The sequence below is a fragment of the Monopterus albus genome, unplaced genomic scaffold (genome assembly GCF_001952655.1).
Source record: "Monopterus albus unplaced genomic scaffold, M_albus_1.0 scaffold320.1, whole genome shotgun sequence".
Lineage (NCBI taxonomy): Eukaryota > Metazoa > Chordata > Actinopteri > Synbranchiformes > Synbranchidae > Monopterus > Monopterus albus.
In genome coordinates this window covers 970924-988317 of record NW_018128200.1, presented here as the reverse complement: position 1 = coordinate 988317, position 17394 = coordinate 970924, and the positions used below count along the sequence as shown (strand labels likewise).

At 41.8% G+C, this 17394-nt stretch overlaps 1 protein-coding gene across 1 annotated transcript in view; it reads left to right on the top strand.

The window, feature by feature from the left end:
- The first annotated feature begins 7592 nt into the window (after positions 1-7592).
- Positions 7593-17394, top strand: part of LOC109974108 (rho-related GTP-binding protein RhoQ) — a 20933-nt gene continuing 11131 nt past the window's right edge. Inside the window, exons 1-2 of the mRNA XM_020624131.1 lie at positions 7593-8178; positions 8531-8589. Coding sequence (XP_020479787.1) covers positions 8037-8178; positions 8531-8589 — 201 coding nt within the window. The 5' untranslated portion in view covers positions 7593-8036. The remainder of the gene's footprint in view (positions 8179-8530; positions 8590-17394) is intronic.

The window sequence follows — 17394 nt, the reverse complement described above, 5'->3', positions numbered from 1 at the left end:
GGAGAGCCTAGGCTTGCCTCCAGTGGTCATATATACAATTCAGTATGCAAGAGCTCTGTCAACAACTGGACCTTGCGTGGCGAAATTGACTGTTTTATAATGGTGGTGCGTGGAGAGAGGCACAGTGGAAGGATTTGTTAAAAATTCATATAGGTATACAGCTGGCAGCCCTGCTGTCTCCACCCCCACCAGCTGAAAAACAAGCGCTGGCATAGAGCTGATCACAGGTCACGTTGGCATTTATGCCACCACAGCGAACCTGTTTGGGGATAGTCCAGTGCAGGGCACAGGGCGTTAAAGAAGTCTCTTCAGGACTGCGCATGTGTGAGGGATAAAACCAATAGTGACAGCTCTTGGAGGGCTACGCCTACTCATAGAAGCTTGTTAATGAATGTAAACATCGTTTCCACAAATATGAACTTTTAACAAATTCTTCCGGCAGATTATTTAAAGGTTAGAGGGCCATTCCCCCACCCACGGCCCGGGACAACTGACCTGGTATTCATCCCATGTCAACGGCCCTACCCATAAGTTACTAAGAGTCAGGTTATGATTTTTTTTTTTTTTTAGTGTTTTTGGTTCTTATTTCTTCCTATGGCTGTTTATTCTCCTGTTCCTGCCCAATTTGGGTTGGATGTGCACATTTTTTGCCATTTATGATGAAAGAAATCTTTTCACCATGTGCTAAAACACCCGGTGTACAGTATATCAGGCCTCTGTTTGCCCCTGACCTGGCCTAACATGATTTCTTCATCAAACACAGAATGGAGACAGCTCAGGACAGTACACAGGATGTTAGGCTTGAGGCTTCACATGGTTTGCTGCAGTACTGAAATGTGCTTAGATTGTTTATAGTGTTGTGGCCTCATGCCATCATCCTCAAGATGTGAGGAAGGGTGTTGTCCTTTGTTAGTATCTGGCATGGGTTCCTGTCCCCAGAAAAAAACACACAATATGCTGGGTCCCAGGAGGAAACATAATTCTTCAGCCTGCTGTGTTTACTAAAGATAGCTCAGCAAAGGAAATACCACAGGCTGTCGGTGTCTGACATGTCTCAAGTAGGTGCTCCTCAGCACCATGCAAATGGCTGAGCATAAAGAACACTGACAATGACCCAGCAGTATTGAATTAATAGGAATTTCTAATGATTAGTGACAATCTCAAATAGTAGACTATTATTATTTTAGTTCTACAGAGCATGTCAGCATCTTTCAGCTCATTGTTTTGGATTTGCGATCTGTAACTTCACTGTTTTGGGTAACTCTTACCATGCGTCTGAGCTATGTTGCAGCAGGCAGCTGTTTGCAGCAAAGTAAAGCACTATACTCATTTTACACTACAAGTCCAACACAAAACCACGGACAAAGTTAGCAAGCTGGTAAAAGTAGCAGCGCACATAGCAGCTAAAGAGACAGATACAGTATGCCCTTTGAAAGCTGAGAGAGATTAATGGCAGAACTATAAGATTAGTGAACACTGGATTTAAGGTGGACACAAACATGAAGGGAAATGAATACTGATGTTGTGTCTGCTGGATGTAAAACAGTTAGCTGCCAAAAATATAGTTACTGTAGTATCACCTGTGGTTTGAAATGAATGTTAATGTCAGCATGCTAACATGCTGACATTAGCTGAATGAAACATGCTGAATGAAAATGCTAAGATGTTGATGTTTAGCATCAAAGGCAAGTGCAATGTGATGCTTTGACAGTAATGATTGAATCATGACAATAATATCCATCAAACTTTCAGATGTTAAATGGAAAAGTCCCCATTATACATGCTTGAAAGAAACATTTATGATCCTACTCAGTTGGCTTTGTTTGCTGTAAATGAGTTACAGTCAGCAGTGATTGCGTAAAAAAACATTTCCTCCAAAATTACACTGTTACAGTGAAACCAGCGCTCTGCATGTAAGATGTAACATCACATAGTTTGTCATGTTGTTTCATGGTTACTAAATAATACAAAGGTCATGAGCCTACTTCCAAACATACTGTTGTCCACTTCTAATCAGTTGAGTGTCTCATGTGCTGAGGGTTGTGTATGTGTGTGTCTCCGGCTTGAGGTGTCCTAGTGACATTTTGAAGTGATCAACATGTCTGACATGACCCACATTCTCCTGCAGACAATGTCTACCTACTTTTCTTTTCTATCGGCCTGTCTGTGCCTGATGCACACACACACACACACACACACACACACACACACACACACACACACACACACACAATCCAATGATTATTATACTTCTTATCCAAAACAGTGGAAGTGAATTACTGTTTGCAATTCCATACAAGTGTACACATACTGAAACACACAAAACAAGATGACAATAAACAGAATTGCCTCATTTTACTCCTGCTTACAAATACACACAGACACACACAAGTGTTAACAGCTCCGTTGTTGAACAAACTAGGGGCAGACAGACATATGAGTGATGGTCCTCAGCTGCTGGCAGTTCCAGGGATGAAGCTTAGCCTTCACTAAATATATGGCCTGTAATTTAACCAAACCCTCCCAGGGAGTCCACATTGGTCATACACTCTAATTTAAGAGCTCATCTGAGAGCTTTGTGATTGCACTGCCCCACTCTCTCCCATCTAGCGCCTCATCCCCAGTTATGATTGATGGTGGTCAGTGACAGGGAGGAAGTATGTGTGTGTGCATGTGTGCTCATACGTGCATACTATATGATTTAAAAAATAGTCTCTGGAAACTGGATAGGAGTCATGGGAGTGCACAGCTCCTGGATTTGTTTGCATTTCCAAAAATAAAAGAGCAAGTGCTTGCTGCCAGACTACAGTCCTCTGCACACAGACTGATATAATACTATACCATTAAATATGTTTATGTAATACTATACTATTAAATATGTTTATTTTCATTTATATTCATTCAGTGTGCACATTAACACAAATTCTTTTCTATTGAAAGGTCAGGGTCTTTGTGGAGAATACACTTGTGTTTACACTTCTTTACCAGTGAATATACCAGAATGTAGATTGCTATACCTATAAATTCTACTGGAGCCTCCACCTTTAAACTTAGCCCCATACAGAAATAGATGGTTGATATTAAATATCATCCACATGGGAAATAAGGTCAGCAGCTCACTAATGAACTCCTGGACATTGATGTCTTCTGGTACCTGGCAGTGATAACCTACAAATTTGCAAGCTAATAAACCTGAAATACTGCATGAACACAAAATATGCCCTTTACAAACTGCCCTTAAAATAATGGAAGTTTTACATGGGTGACTTCCTAGGGGAAAATAATAAAAAATGTTCTATTAGCATAAGAGATAAAAAACATGTGGATGGGCAAGGTGACATTAAAAATGTATTATTAGGAACCACACATACAGTTTGTCAGTATCAGAATGAAACTTTCACTATTAACACAGGGGGATAAAAACTCAAAATAAAATAGGATCTCAGGTATAACATCTAAATTAATATTAAATTGTCTGCCTAAAAATAGCTACATTTTGAAGCCATAACCAAAATTTCAACATAGGTAAAAGGTATCAATGTGAACCATTACATTTAGGTAGTCTCCCTGATAAGAAAAGGCTGGAGAAAAGTTGAAATGTAATTTAGATTAGAGTGAAGACTAAGTACATTTGTGTGCTTATTATACAGTATAAGGACTTAAGGGCTACGTTCTTTAGGAAAATGTCTATTCCTAAATAAATTCTTTGTGTTGTAAACAAGAGTGTATGGCCATGCAAGCAAGTCTGTGAGGGTGTAACGCTCATCACTAAGAAAACCAAGCTTTAGGTAAACTAAGGTACTGGCAAAAACTAGAGCACTCAGAGAACACATGTACCTCCACCAAGGCACAACATTCGCTCACACAAATGGGTCCCTTGTGAAAAATGTTACGATTTCATGTTGTTTACTGTATTTGTTTCCATTTACCCTGTCTCTCCCCACTGTTCTGCCACCATAATGCCATTCACCTGCCGCTCATTAACTCCCGGTTCTGCCTCATACATACAGTGGGTACGGAAAGTATTCAGACCCCCTTAAATTTTTCACTCTTTGTTATATTGCAGCCATATGCTAAAATCATTTAAGTTCATTTTTTCCTCATTAATGTACACACAGCACCCCATATTGACAGAAAAACACAGAATTTTTGACATTTTTGCAGATTTATTAAAAAAGAAAAACTGAAATATCACATGGTCATAAGTATTCAGACCCTTTGCTGTGACACTCATATATTTAACTGTCCATTTCTTCTGCTCATCCCTGAGATGGTTCTAGACCTTCATTTGAGTCCAGCTGTGTTTGATTATACTGATTGGACGTGATTAGGAAAGCCACACACCTGTCTATATAGGACTCTACAGCTCACAGTGCATGTCAGAGCAAATGAGAATCATGAGGTCAAAGGAACTGCCTGAAGAGCTCAGAGCCAGAATTGTGGCAAGGCACAGATCTGGCCAAGGTTCCAAAAAAATTTCTGCTGCACTTCCTGTTCCTAAGAGCACAGTGGCCTCCATAATCCTTCAATGGAAGACGTTTGGGACGACCAGAACCCTTCCTAGAGCTGGCCGTCCGGCCAAACTGAGCTATCGGGGGAGAAGAGCCTTGGTGAGAGAGGTACAGAAGAACCCAAAGATGACTGTGGCTGAGCTCCAGAGATGCAGTCGGGAGATGGGAGAAAGTTGTAGAAAGTCAACCATTACTGCAGCCCTCCACCAGTCGGGGCTTTATGGCAGTGTTTATAACTTTTTGTAAATTTTGCCCCATGTTAAAGGTGGGATTTTTTGGATTGATTTTCATTTTTGTTGTGACCTTGACCTTTTCAGCCAAGATCTAATCACTTCTAGGGCTGGGCCCCACTAATGTCTGTTCCAAGTGTGCTGATGACCCATGCAGCTGTTTGTTTGTAATGCTGCTAACCACCACACACACACATCCTTGTGGTGATCGCTTACAGGGTCTCTATAGAGACTTGCATTCATTTCCAGGAGACTTTATCCTAACCTTAGCCAAAACCTACACTTGCTCTAACCTTACACCCTGTCAATTTTATAAAATTCAATTGGTTGTGGGGTCCAGCCTCCAGTCCCCACAAAGCAGTGTGCTCCCATTGTTCCATCCCTACAAGGCCACACACACGAAACCAAAAGCATAACCTCTTTGGCAGAGGTAACTGAAAGTTTGAGTCAGTGATGGCACTAGATGAAAAGTCACGGGGTGAGTAAAATTCACAAAGACCATGAATGTCTGCACCAAATCCAATAATGTAATAGTTCACCCTGAACCACAAGATTCAAATTTACAGTGGTGCTAGAGGAAAAGTCAGGATCACTAAAGCACCTTTGGGTTAATCATCTTGGTACCATGCATGTCTGCACCAATTCATGTTAAAGATATTAGGATATTTCCTGTCTAGTAAGAAGCAGGGTACACCCTGGACAGGTTGCTTCTCAGAGATGGGGCTGACAAATGGAGACAGACAGCCACTCACACCTATGGGCAATTTAGATTCACCAGTCAACTTAACCTGCATGTCTTTCGACTGTGGAGGAAGCCGGAGTGCTGAAAGAAAACCCACAAGAGCAGAATATGCAAACTCCACACAGAAAATCTTCCTGGGATCTGGAACCTTCTTGCTGCGAGGCAATAGTGCTTAACACTGTACCACCATGCTGCCATGACCTGCTGAAAACCTTTGTTACCACATTAATCTCTGTAGGCTTGGAAATTGTATCTGCATGGCACATTAAATAATATAGATACCCTATTAAGCTCTGTAGGAATATAACATAATACTATGTCTGTAGTATAAAACATATTGTAAGGCAATAATGACATGAAAACCAGCAGACTAGTGGTTGTCTGCCTTGTGATAAGCACTGATTGAAGGCTATACAGCAGCATGCCCACCTTTTCATATAAGACACACCAATTGCTATGGAAACAGAGTAATATTGTACTGATTGATCGATCAAGTGTTTTGTCACTGCAGCTGAAAGCCCCCTTGTTGCTCACCTTTCCAGCCCAGTACAGGAAGCCCTTTTTTTTTCAGCAGGAGTACTACATGTATGAGGTAATTGTTTGGTCATGTGAGCTTCTGCAGCATCTGTCAAATGCCATAATAGCAGGAGAATCCTTGGCCCAGCCCCTAGCAGCTGAATGGACAGCTCACAGGAGTCTAGGGACCATCAACAAAGAGACGAGCCTACAGACAGAGGTTCATCTCAGCCAGGAAACAGGAGAGAATTGTGAAAATGAGAAACAAAATATTAATTATAGGTATGCTAAAAGTTTACAGTAAGGTGCTATTTTTAAAGAACTATATTATGTCATAGTAAGCTGAGTAACATTAAATAAACAACATTCAGAATGTGAATGTAAAATTTATGTTAATAGTAGTTTTAAATCTCATTAAACCTTACTTAATTATTTTTATATATCCTTGAACTGCTCAGTCGCGCATGTACACGGGTGTGTGTGTAACATGATAAAAGTTGTTATAACCCCTCACTACCTCACCAAGCATAATAACATATCCAACTCCACTATGTGAATTACTAAGTGCGATGTTGAAGTTCACTGGGGAAAATACTATTACCCTATTTTTGTGTATTGCGGCTTTAATGCTTTGATGCCTTTATGTAACTTTTTTATTTTAAGACTAAGTTTTCTTTCTGGCATTTGGCTCCTTACCTGACTCCAAAGGAGAGCTGCACAAGAATTCCTATATGCCTAGACTGTCTGTTTATGCATTAATGGCAAATAAAAATCTTGACTTGACTTGTTATGGATATACTGTAATGACCCTCCTCATAGACAACGGCATTAATGAGACATAGCAATCAGAAAAGTCTACCAAGGCAGAAATGATTTGTAATGTCAAAAGAACTGAACAAAATCTAACAAGACAGCACTAACAGTCAGTAACAATTCATAATATAAAAATGCCAACAATTCTTTGCCATTTGTATTCTAAATAAAGGAAATGCCCTGGATCTTTGACCATTTTGAAGATCTAGCAAATTGAGACCAGGATATTTTAAGTTATGGATCTGCATCTCACAGATTACATTGCCTTTTTCATACTTTTACTATGTTATACTTGGCAATATTTACAAATGTAGGCTAGTGAATGAATATCAGTGATATTATAATGAATTACATAACTAACAGCATGTTCTTTGCACAGTAATTTAATCACTGTTAGAAAGGGGATACTGAAAAAGAATCCAACTTACTTGAAGAATTGCACACATATTTTATGTAAAAGGCCCTGAATCTAACTCATGATTGATAAGATTTACAGTACCCCCTGTAACCCTTATCTCTGTAATATTAAACAATTTGTTTCCTGGAGATTTTTTATGGCCACTGGATCTCTAAATTCTAACTTTAGGAGTGTTTGGCCTAGAGTGCAGAGATTGAGAGAGACAGAGAAATGATATAGCCACATGCGCATGTACAAGGTAATTTCTCTCCATTTGTAGAGACGCATGCATTGTTAAGATTTTAAGAAATTTCTTACGGTCCTTGGTGCACGCTTCCTCATGAGGCGGAGTGTACTTTATCCATGGCCCCTTGGTTTTAAATCCAAGCTCCACCCCTCCAGTACCTTGTCCGCCAGCAGTACAGTGCGCCAGGGAGCGAGAGTACAGGCGTGGGGCACTCTGGGGAGTGGACACGACACACCGGTAGCAGCACGGAGTGGCAGCGGCAGTACTTCTCGGAGAAAAGACGATCTTTATTGGATTAAGGGACACCGAGTGCCTTTTAAGGCATTTAATGACCGAGGAGTCTAGTTTATTTTGTCAGCCGTGAAAAGGGAACTCCTTCACGGCCAAATTTGGGAGTACCGCAACCGGTGATGGGGAGGAGGGGACAATGATGCAGTTCCAATCCGGTTCTGTGCCCCGCGCAGTCCGCCTCCGACGCTGGTGATGCCCGCCGTGCGGGAATCACCGCCCAGCAGCAGAAGGAGGTCGGGACAACAGGACGGCTGGAACCGATGATGATGATGATGGCAAGGTCGATATCATGGCTAACGGAACCGGTACAATCATGTTAAAATGCGTCGTGGTCGGAGACGGTGCAGTGGGCAAAACGTGTCTTCTAATGAGCTATGCCAATGACGCCTTTCCCGAGGAGTATGTACCCACAGTCTTTGATCATTATGTAGGTAGGAATACAGTTCTTCTGTTCTGTTTGTGATCAGCGTCTGATAATAACATCATGACTCGTTGAACTGCTGCCCTTCTATGTTTTATAATAATTTCTGAGATTAAAATCTAATAAAAGTGAAGATAATGTATGGAATACTGCCTGAGTGAATTCCCTATTGCCTTTCCTCTTTCTCCAACTGCATTGGCTTGCATCTGTTGCTGTAATCAAAAGCACTTGTTTGCCTTCTTCATAGCAGAGAGGGGCTGAGGACCCTGACTCCCCCCTCCCTCCTTTCTTTTCTGCTCCCCCTCGCCACCTTCACAGTCTCTGTTTTCTCCTCTCAACTGCTCTTTGTCATTTCCTTGCAGTGAATGTCAACGTTGGTGGAAAGCAGTACTTGTTGGGACTGTATGATACAGCTGGTCAGGTAAAGTTTCTTTTTTATTCTTGCCAGGTGGCCAAACATGTCAAAGTCACACACATACACAGCCTCTCACTCTCTCTGTCTCTCACTCCTTCTCTATCTTGGTCTTCCCCATGTGCTCCTGGGACCAATAACTATCTTACAGAGCCTCCCATGCTCCAACAGGCTTCATATTCAGGCCAGGCACTAAACAGCAACAGGTGATTGTTTTGCGCATGGGTTTACTGCCAAAGTCTGGTGTACCATGGACAGTCATGGTAGTGAAGGGGTTTCAATAGTTCTATTGTACAGAAAACAGGGCTCTTATGTCCAGTAGTGATGTCACATGTTTGTTAACAGGGCTGCCTAATGCCTGGGCCTTTTCTTTACCATGTTCCATTCAGTGGGTAAGAGTTAAAACTGTAGTCAGCATGCACTGGCCTACACAAACACACACTGTGTTGTCATTCCTTGTGAGGACTTTACATTGACTTACATTCATTTCCTGTAGACTTATCCTAACCTTAACTTTAACCATAACCACTACTTGCAATCACCTAACCCTAACCTCATCCTAAGCTTAAACCATGTTGCCACCTTAAAATTCAGTGATTTCAAATGATTTTCCACAAGGATGGCCAGGTCCTCACAATGTTAGTGTTATAAAAAGGTTTCGATCCCCTTAATGTAAGTAATACAAAGGCACACACACACACATGGCAGACTCATGCTCAGAGGGGATGACAGGACAAGATACGTAAGTGAAAGGCTCTGCATCATATGCCACCAGAACTTCATGACCAAGGTTTTCCAGTAAAAATTGTCATGTGGACTGAACGACAAGTTAGGCAATTAGATAAGTGCTGAAATGAAGGATCTGATTAGTCAATCAACTGTTTTGAATATCGATCAATTATAAACTACATGGTTTTAAACAAAAATATGAAAAATTAATTTCAGTTGTGAAAATTTGGTGGTTTTTGTAGTCATGTATAATAAAATGAAAATCTTTTTGGACTTTTGGTTGGATAATTTAAATAATGTGGTCTTAAAAACTGTTATGGGCATTTCTTGCTTTTCTGACATTTTGAATCAGAATCAGCTTTATTGGCCAGGTGTGTCGGACAATTGAGGAATTTGACTTTGGTACATTGGCTCTCAATGTGCATGTACATATCCCCATGCAAGGGGCAAGTAAACAGTAAACCAGCACAAGGCTGTGTAATATAACAAAATAAGCAGTATTAACAGCAACATTGACAGCAACAAACAGTACAAACAATGCAGAATAAGCAGTATAAACAGACAGTAAACAATGCAGACAAACAAAGGAATGTTCATTGAAATGAGATAAATAGGAATAAAAATAGAGTACTTAAAACTAGAGACCTGTACAAGTCTGTATAATCTGTACAATGTGTATATATACAGGTATTGCACTGAGGGTTATTGTCCAGTCATACTGTCGTGGGTTAAGTGTTCATCAGAGTGATGGCCTGGGGGAAGAAACTGTCCCTGTGCCTGGTTGTCTTAGTGCACAGTGACCTGTAACGCCATCCAGAGGGGAGGAGTTCAAACAGATTGTGTCCGGGGTGTGAGGGGTCTGCAGTGATCCTCTCTGCCCTCCTTTTGACCCGTGCGGTGTACAGGTGCTCCATGGACGGCAGGCTCACACCAACGACCTTTTCTGCAGTCCTGACTGTCCACTGAAGTCTGTACTTGTACTGTTTGGTTGCTGAGCCAAACCAGACAGTGATGGAGGTGCAGAGGACAGACTTGATGATTCCTCTGTAGCACTGTATCAGCAGCTCTTGGGGCAGGTCGAACGTCCTGAGCTGGCGCAGGAAGTACTGTACATCCTCTGCTGTGCCTTCTTGATGATGGTCCCGATGTTTGACGTCCACTTCAGGTCCTGGGAGATAGTGGAGCCCAGGAACTTGTAGGACTTTACTGTTGATATAGTGCTGCCGAGTATGGTGGTGGTAGTGGTGGTGGGTGGGGGTTCTTCCTGAAGTCCACTGTCATCTCCACTGTTTTGAGCATGTTCAGCTCCAGGTTGTTGCGGCTACACTACAGGACCAGCTGCTCAACATCCCGTTTGTAGCTGACGTTGCCATCTCGGATGAGACCAATGACCGTTGTATCATCAGCATATAGGGTCCATACTGTATGTCAACAGGGTTTCTATGAAGAAGTGGCCACTCCTCTGTTGACAGATGTGACAATGATCTACACAGGCGGCATCAATCTAACCAAGACTAACTTCAGCCAGTATTATAATGGCTCTGAGATTGTGGTTGCTGGTCAAATCACTGACAATGACATTGAAACCTTCACTCCACAAGTTGTGGCCATTTCAGTAAGGATCAATTCACACACTGCACATCAACTGTAATCTCCTGAAAAGTTTGTAAAATTCCCTGTGTATACCTAACAATTCATGTGGATTATGACAGGGGGCTAGAAGGGTAAAGTTTTCTGACACTGACACCATGGTGGAGTCCCCTGGAACAGTATCTGGCAACCATCTCCAGAGGGTTTGGGCCTACCTCACAGTCAAACAACTTCTAGAGAAAGAGTGAGTGAGATGTCAGCTGTGTTTTTGCTCTCATGTCAGATACAGTGCCTTGCAAAGGTTTTCATACCCCTTGAATTTTTCCACATTTTGTCACATTACAACCACACACGTAAGTGTATTTTATTGGGATTTTATGTGATAGACCAACACAAAGTATTGCATAATTGTGAAGTGGAAGGAAAATGATACATGGTGTTCAAGATTTTTTACAAATAAAAATGTTGAAAAGTGTTGCATACATATGTATTCAGCCCCCTTGAGTCAATACTTTGTCGAAGAACCTTTTGCTGCAATTACAGCTGCAAGTCTTTTGGGGTATGTCTCTACCAGCTTTGCACATCTAGAGACTGCAATTTTTGCCCTTTCTTCTTTGCAAATTAGCTCCAGTTCAGTCAGATTGGATGGAGAGCATCTGTGAACAGCAATTTTCAAGTCTTGCCACAGATTCTCAATAGGATTTAGGTCTGGACTTTGACTGGGCCATTCTAACACATGAATATGCTTTGATCTAAACCATTCCATTGTAGCTCTGGCTGTATGTTTAGGGTCGTTGTCCTGCTGGAAGGTGAACCTCTGCCCCAGTTCCAAGCCTTTTGCAGCTTCCAACAGGTTTTCTTCCAGGATTCCTGTATTTAGCTCCATCCATCTTTCCATCAACTCTGGCCAGCTTCCCTGTCCCTTCTGAAGAAAAGCATCCCCACAGCATGATGCTGCCACCACCATGTTTCATGGTGGGGATGGTGTGTTCAGGTTGATGTGCAGTGTTAGGTTTCCGCCACATGTAACGTTTTGCATGTAGACCAAAAAGTTAAATTTTGGTCTCATCTGACCAGAGCACCTTCTTCCACATGTTTGCTGTATCCCCTAAATGGCTTTTGGCAAACTGCAAATGGGACTTCTTATTGCTTTCTTTCAACAATGGCCTTCTTCTTGCCACTCTTCCATAAAAGCCGGATTTGTGGAGTACATGACTAATAGTTGTCGTGTGGACAGATTGTCCCACCTGAGCTGTGGATCTCTGCAGCTCCTCCAGAGTTACCATGGGCCTCTTGGTTGCTTCTCTGATTAATGCTCCCCTCGTCCAGCCCGTCAGTTTAGGTGGAAGGCCATGCCTTGGTAGGTTTGCGGTTGTGCCATACACTTTCCATTTTCGGATGATGGATTGAACAGTGCTCTGTGAGATGTTCAAAGCTTGGGATATGTTTTTATAACCTAATCCTGCTTTAAACGTCTCCACAGCTTTATCCCTGATCTATCTGGTGTGTTCCTTAGTCTTCATGATACTGTTTGTTCACTAATGTTCTCTAACAAACCTCTGAGGCCATCACAGAACAGCTGTATTTATACTGAGATTGAATTACATACAGGCGGACTCTATTTACTAATTAGTTGACTTCTGAAGGCATTTGGTTGTACTGGATTTTATTTAGGGGTATGAGAGTAAAGGGGACTGAGTACATATGTATGCCACACTTTTCAGATTTTTATTTGTAAAAAATCTTGAACACCGTGTATCATTTTCCTTCCACTTCACAATTATGCAATACTTTGTGTTGGTCTATCACATAAAATCCCAATAAAATACATTTCAGTTTGTGGTTGTAATGTGACAAAATGTGGAAAAATTCAAGAGGTATGAATACTTTTGCAAGGCACTGTAGTCCTGTTGACGAGAAGAATTTCATCCATTTTGTTGACCAGGGAGTGGAGATTTGCCAGGTGAATAGATGGGAGTGGGGTGTGTGTTCTCCTTTGTCGTAACTTTAGTGGTGCACCCACTCTCTGACCTGTCTTTCCTTTGATCTAAAACTGTACACATGTCAGATGTTGAATAGTTAACACCTTCCTCAGGACCTGATTTAACAGTGTGAAGTCAGAACGAGTCACAGTCTGAAATTTGAGCTTCTCATTGGAAAAACAAAAACTAAGCACTGGAAGGTCAGCTGGGAATATTCAGCTGTCTTCTGTTCATTCATGAATGCTATGCTCTAGTTTATGAATAGCAAATCACAGTCACCCTCCCTGTTTTCTTCCCTGTCACACAGCTACCTGTGGCTGTGTTATATTTTTGCCCCGAATAAACATATGGTAGAAATGTTACTACTTGGTTGTGAAAAGAGAAACACAGCCTTATTGTCTCTTCTGGCATGTCTGATAGGGTGCATGTGTATGTGTCATACAAGAGGGTTTGTTTTTAGCTGATTCAGAGTGTCTCTGAAATGGAGAAGTTTTCCCAGATGTCGGCCACAGGTTCCGCTGGTTGCTGAGAATAGTTACTGCTCTTGAAAATGTGGCCCCCCGCCCCCTATCTCAGCTGACCGATTTATGTGGAGCACAAGGCCAGGTGGTAATGTTTATAGCTTCAGCATCTGATCAAAGACCCAGCACCCCACAGAAACGGAGGGAGAGAGAGTGAGAGGGAGGCAGAAAGAGGAAGAGAGAGAGAGAGAGAGACAGATGTGGTAAGGCAAAACGGATGAGGTGGAATTGCTCAGAAAGGGCGTAAATTCCATCCTCTTAGTTTCACTTTCCTCTTCATCCCCTCCAACTCAGACCTGTTCTACACATGTTTTAGCAGCTCTGTTTAGTATTCATATTCCCGACATGGCTGGAACTCCAATGCTTTTCTATACCACAAGGGGTATCAGCGACATTACAGATACACACCACCATCATGCCCTCATCACAGCGGCTCAATGCTGTCATGTTGGTGTTATATGCAGGGCCACATAATCACAATTTGCTCTGACCTCAGTGCCTCTGTGCTTAATCTGCTGTTGATGCTTCTCTGTCTGCTATTGTCTGCGTGCTGCCATGTTGCCCTTGCAGGCACCGTCCACTGAATTATTCCATATGGAAGGTCTGCAAAGTCTGTTTTGCTGAATGTGAGGAGGGAATAGGGGGAAAAATCTTTACTTATTCATTCTCCTGCTGCTGCTTCTGCCATGGCACTCAAGAAAATCTAGCATCTTCGCCTGAGGAGAAGCAGGAAGAAACAGGAAGTGCATGCTAAGTGCTGTGGTACCCATGGAAACGCTTTAGGGAGAGGAACAGAAGACTTGTGACCCTGTGGGATGCATGTCTTGTTGGTCTGTTAATCCCCACCTTGTTGTGGGACTCCTCCTCATTTGCTTACCCCTTCAAATGTTCTCACACTCAGCTACACATCCTGTAACCACTTTTACTTCACCCATTATGACACCTCTCGTCACTGTTTGGTACAGTCTGATCAGTCTTTTTTGACTTAGCAACCAAAAGCAGCCCAGTGACCCTCAGGCATCCCAACAGTGGGAGGGTGGCAGGTGGGGATGGGGGTGGAGATTGAAAATAGTTTTACCCATCTGGGAACCTGTAACCACTCAGCTGCTTAGAGAAAAATAAACAGGAATACTGTGGACATGCCTCAGCTCACGTAGAGTAGGCCTAATACCCACTTTCCTATTATATGGAGAGGACTCTTATAGGGCAGCAACTAAAAATTGTGACAGTTTAATCAGTTAATGAGGATTTCAGTTAACTAGCTGACCCTTTGCTCTAAAAACTGTCATACTAGTGAAAAATGCCCATGACGTTTCTAGAGAGCCCAAGGTGAGATTCTGAATTATCAACTACTCACAATGGCCAAATGCCTCAGGGCTTCAGATACTCAGGGGGACCATAGGCTGGATGTATTTTTCATATTCTATACAAACCCTATTAAAAGGACTTAAATCAGAAGTGAAATCAGATACTTTCTTACTTCTAGCCGACTGAAAAAGATTTGACTCACTTATCAACAGAATGTATGGAGGGCAGGTCTAGAGATATGGAGGTATGGCCATCTCCCAGTAATTCTCAAGGAAGTTCTGCGCTGTGTTCTTTTTTTTCAGTGGGGTTGCCATGATGTTCATTAAGATTATGGGTTTGACTGCAGTAATTAATATTATGAATGCACATTTAACCATCTGCAAACTCAATTTACAGTCTCAACTTTTCATATCCCCCCTGTTCAATTAACATTTAAAAATGAGTTCAAAGGTCCAGGTTGATGGATCCTCGCTTGATGAACCTGCCAGCTGGAGTGAGAATGGGGAATGGATGACATTACGTATAATGTTAATGTTTCAAGGGGAACAAATCTGGTGCTGTGATTGGTCCAACTTTTCTTTTTCTTTTGTTTTTCAGCAGGCTAGATGATAGACATAGGAAGACCTGTGTAATACATTGATGGTCTGTCTAGGATCTAACAGGGCATAGACTTGGGTACTACATAATCAGTCAAAATCAAAAGGCATCATCAGCTTTTTGTGTACTTTAGAGTGAGAAATCATACCAGCATACTTTGATATCAAAATGTCTACAGGTTGGTAGGTCTGCAAATGTAATTCAAACAGCATTAAATAGTGCAATTGATGGGAACTATTTTCCGTGGTAGATTAATCTACAATTTGTTGCTGTAGTGAGTACAGCTGCACAGTGTGTGTAGGACTGCGTCAAAACAAACAGAGTATGCGTTCATGATAATCATGAAGTATGTCACTGAATCAGTGCAACAGTGTGGCCCACTGTGTTTTTGGACAACAGTGGAGCTGTGTGACACAAAGGATTAAGATATGTCAGGCATTACAGTAGCTACACTGACAGTTCTTGTTAGTGGGATCCATTAATTGTCCTTGATCTTGCCAGGCTTATCCTTCAACAGTTTGTAGTATCCAGGCTGAAACTGCTATAATCTCTAATGACATAATCAGGGACTTGACACAGCTTCACCATATAAATGATTATAGGCTGAGTAGGATTTACCATGGTGAGTAAGTGAATCTTAATCTGTACAGTCAGTGGAATTCCACTTTAAATATTTGTCAAAATTGTTGACGGTTGATTTTGTCAATCAACTAATAAACCAATCAATTACTTGTGATCATTTCAGCACTACAGTTTGAAATCTTACGGATTATATCTGTCATCTAATGGCGGAACATTCAGGGAATAAGTGAGCCAGTATTTAAAGGGTATATATAAAGTTAGATACTGTAGTGGTTAAAACAGACAAGCTACAGTTAATATGTAATACGTAATAGAATACAGTAAGAGTGTGTAGATTACATATAGTTATTATATGTAGTAGTCAATAATTATTTAGTGTAGTTCTGTAGTGGTTAAAACAAACAAGCTACAATACCTGCTTCTAATGATTCATAAAAGGTCTTAATTTATGTGGCACCATGCATAGTGCATGTGCCACTGCCATTAGCAGCCATTAAATCCAGCATTAAATAGTCATGTTTTTGAATGGAGTATGGCAGGAAGTTCTCGCCAAAAAAGCATGAATAGATAGAGTGTATCAGGTGCTCGGGCTATGATTAATGATCATTAATTGCCATTAAAGAGCAAGGAAAATAGAAACAAGCATCAATAGAGTTTTATTTTTGGGGTTCATGACAGCCTGCAAAATAGGCAGATTCACAGATTAGAGAGAGAACTTAGATCAAATCAAATCAGTTTTATTTGTATAGCGCCAAATCACAACAAAAGTAATCTCAGGACACTTTACAAAGGTAAGGTCTAGACCTTACTGTTATCACTATTATTACATAGGGAAAACCCAACAAATCCCCCTTGAGCAAGCACTTGGCGACAGTGGGGAGGAAAAACTCCCTTTAACGGAAGAAACCTCCGACAGACCCCGGCTCTTGGTGGGCGGCCTTCTGCCTCGACCGGTTGGGGTGAGTGGATAGAGGAGAGACAAAAGAAGAAAAGCAACAAGACACAACAAACAATCAAACACGGGTCAGGTTGATGTGGCCGGTGACTGCTCATCAGAAACATAGAGCTCCAGGGCCAGGGCAACCTGCAGAAAAGTACAGGGAGAGAGAGAGGGCACACTACGGGAGAGAGGAGACACAAAGTTAGTGATGTGTAGTGGTGGCATATAGAAGCATAGGGAGAGAGGAGGAGAGGGGAGAGGAGAGAAACTCAGAGCATCATGGGGCCCCCCAGCAGCCTAGGCCTTTAGCAGCATAACTAAGGGAAGGCTCAGGGTCACCTGATCCAGCCCTAACTATAAGCTTTATCAAAAAGGAACGTCTTAAGTCTAATCTTAAAGGTAGAGAGGGTGTCCGCCTCCCGAACTGAGACTGGGAGTTGGTTCCATAGGAGAGGAGCTTGATAGCTAAAGGCTCTGCCTCCCATTCTACTTCTGTGGACTCTAGGAACCACAAGTAAACCTGCACTCTGAGAGTGAAGTGCTCTGTTAGGATGATAAGGCTCTA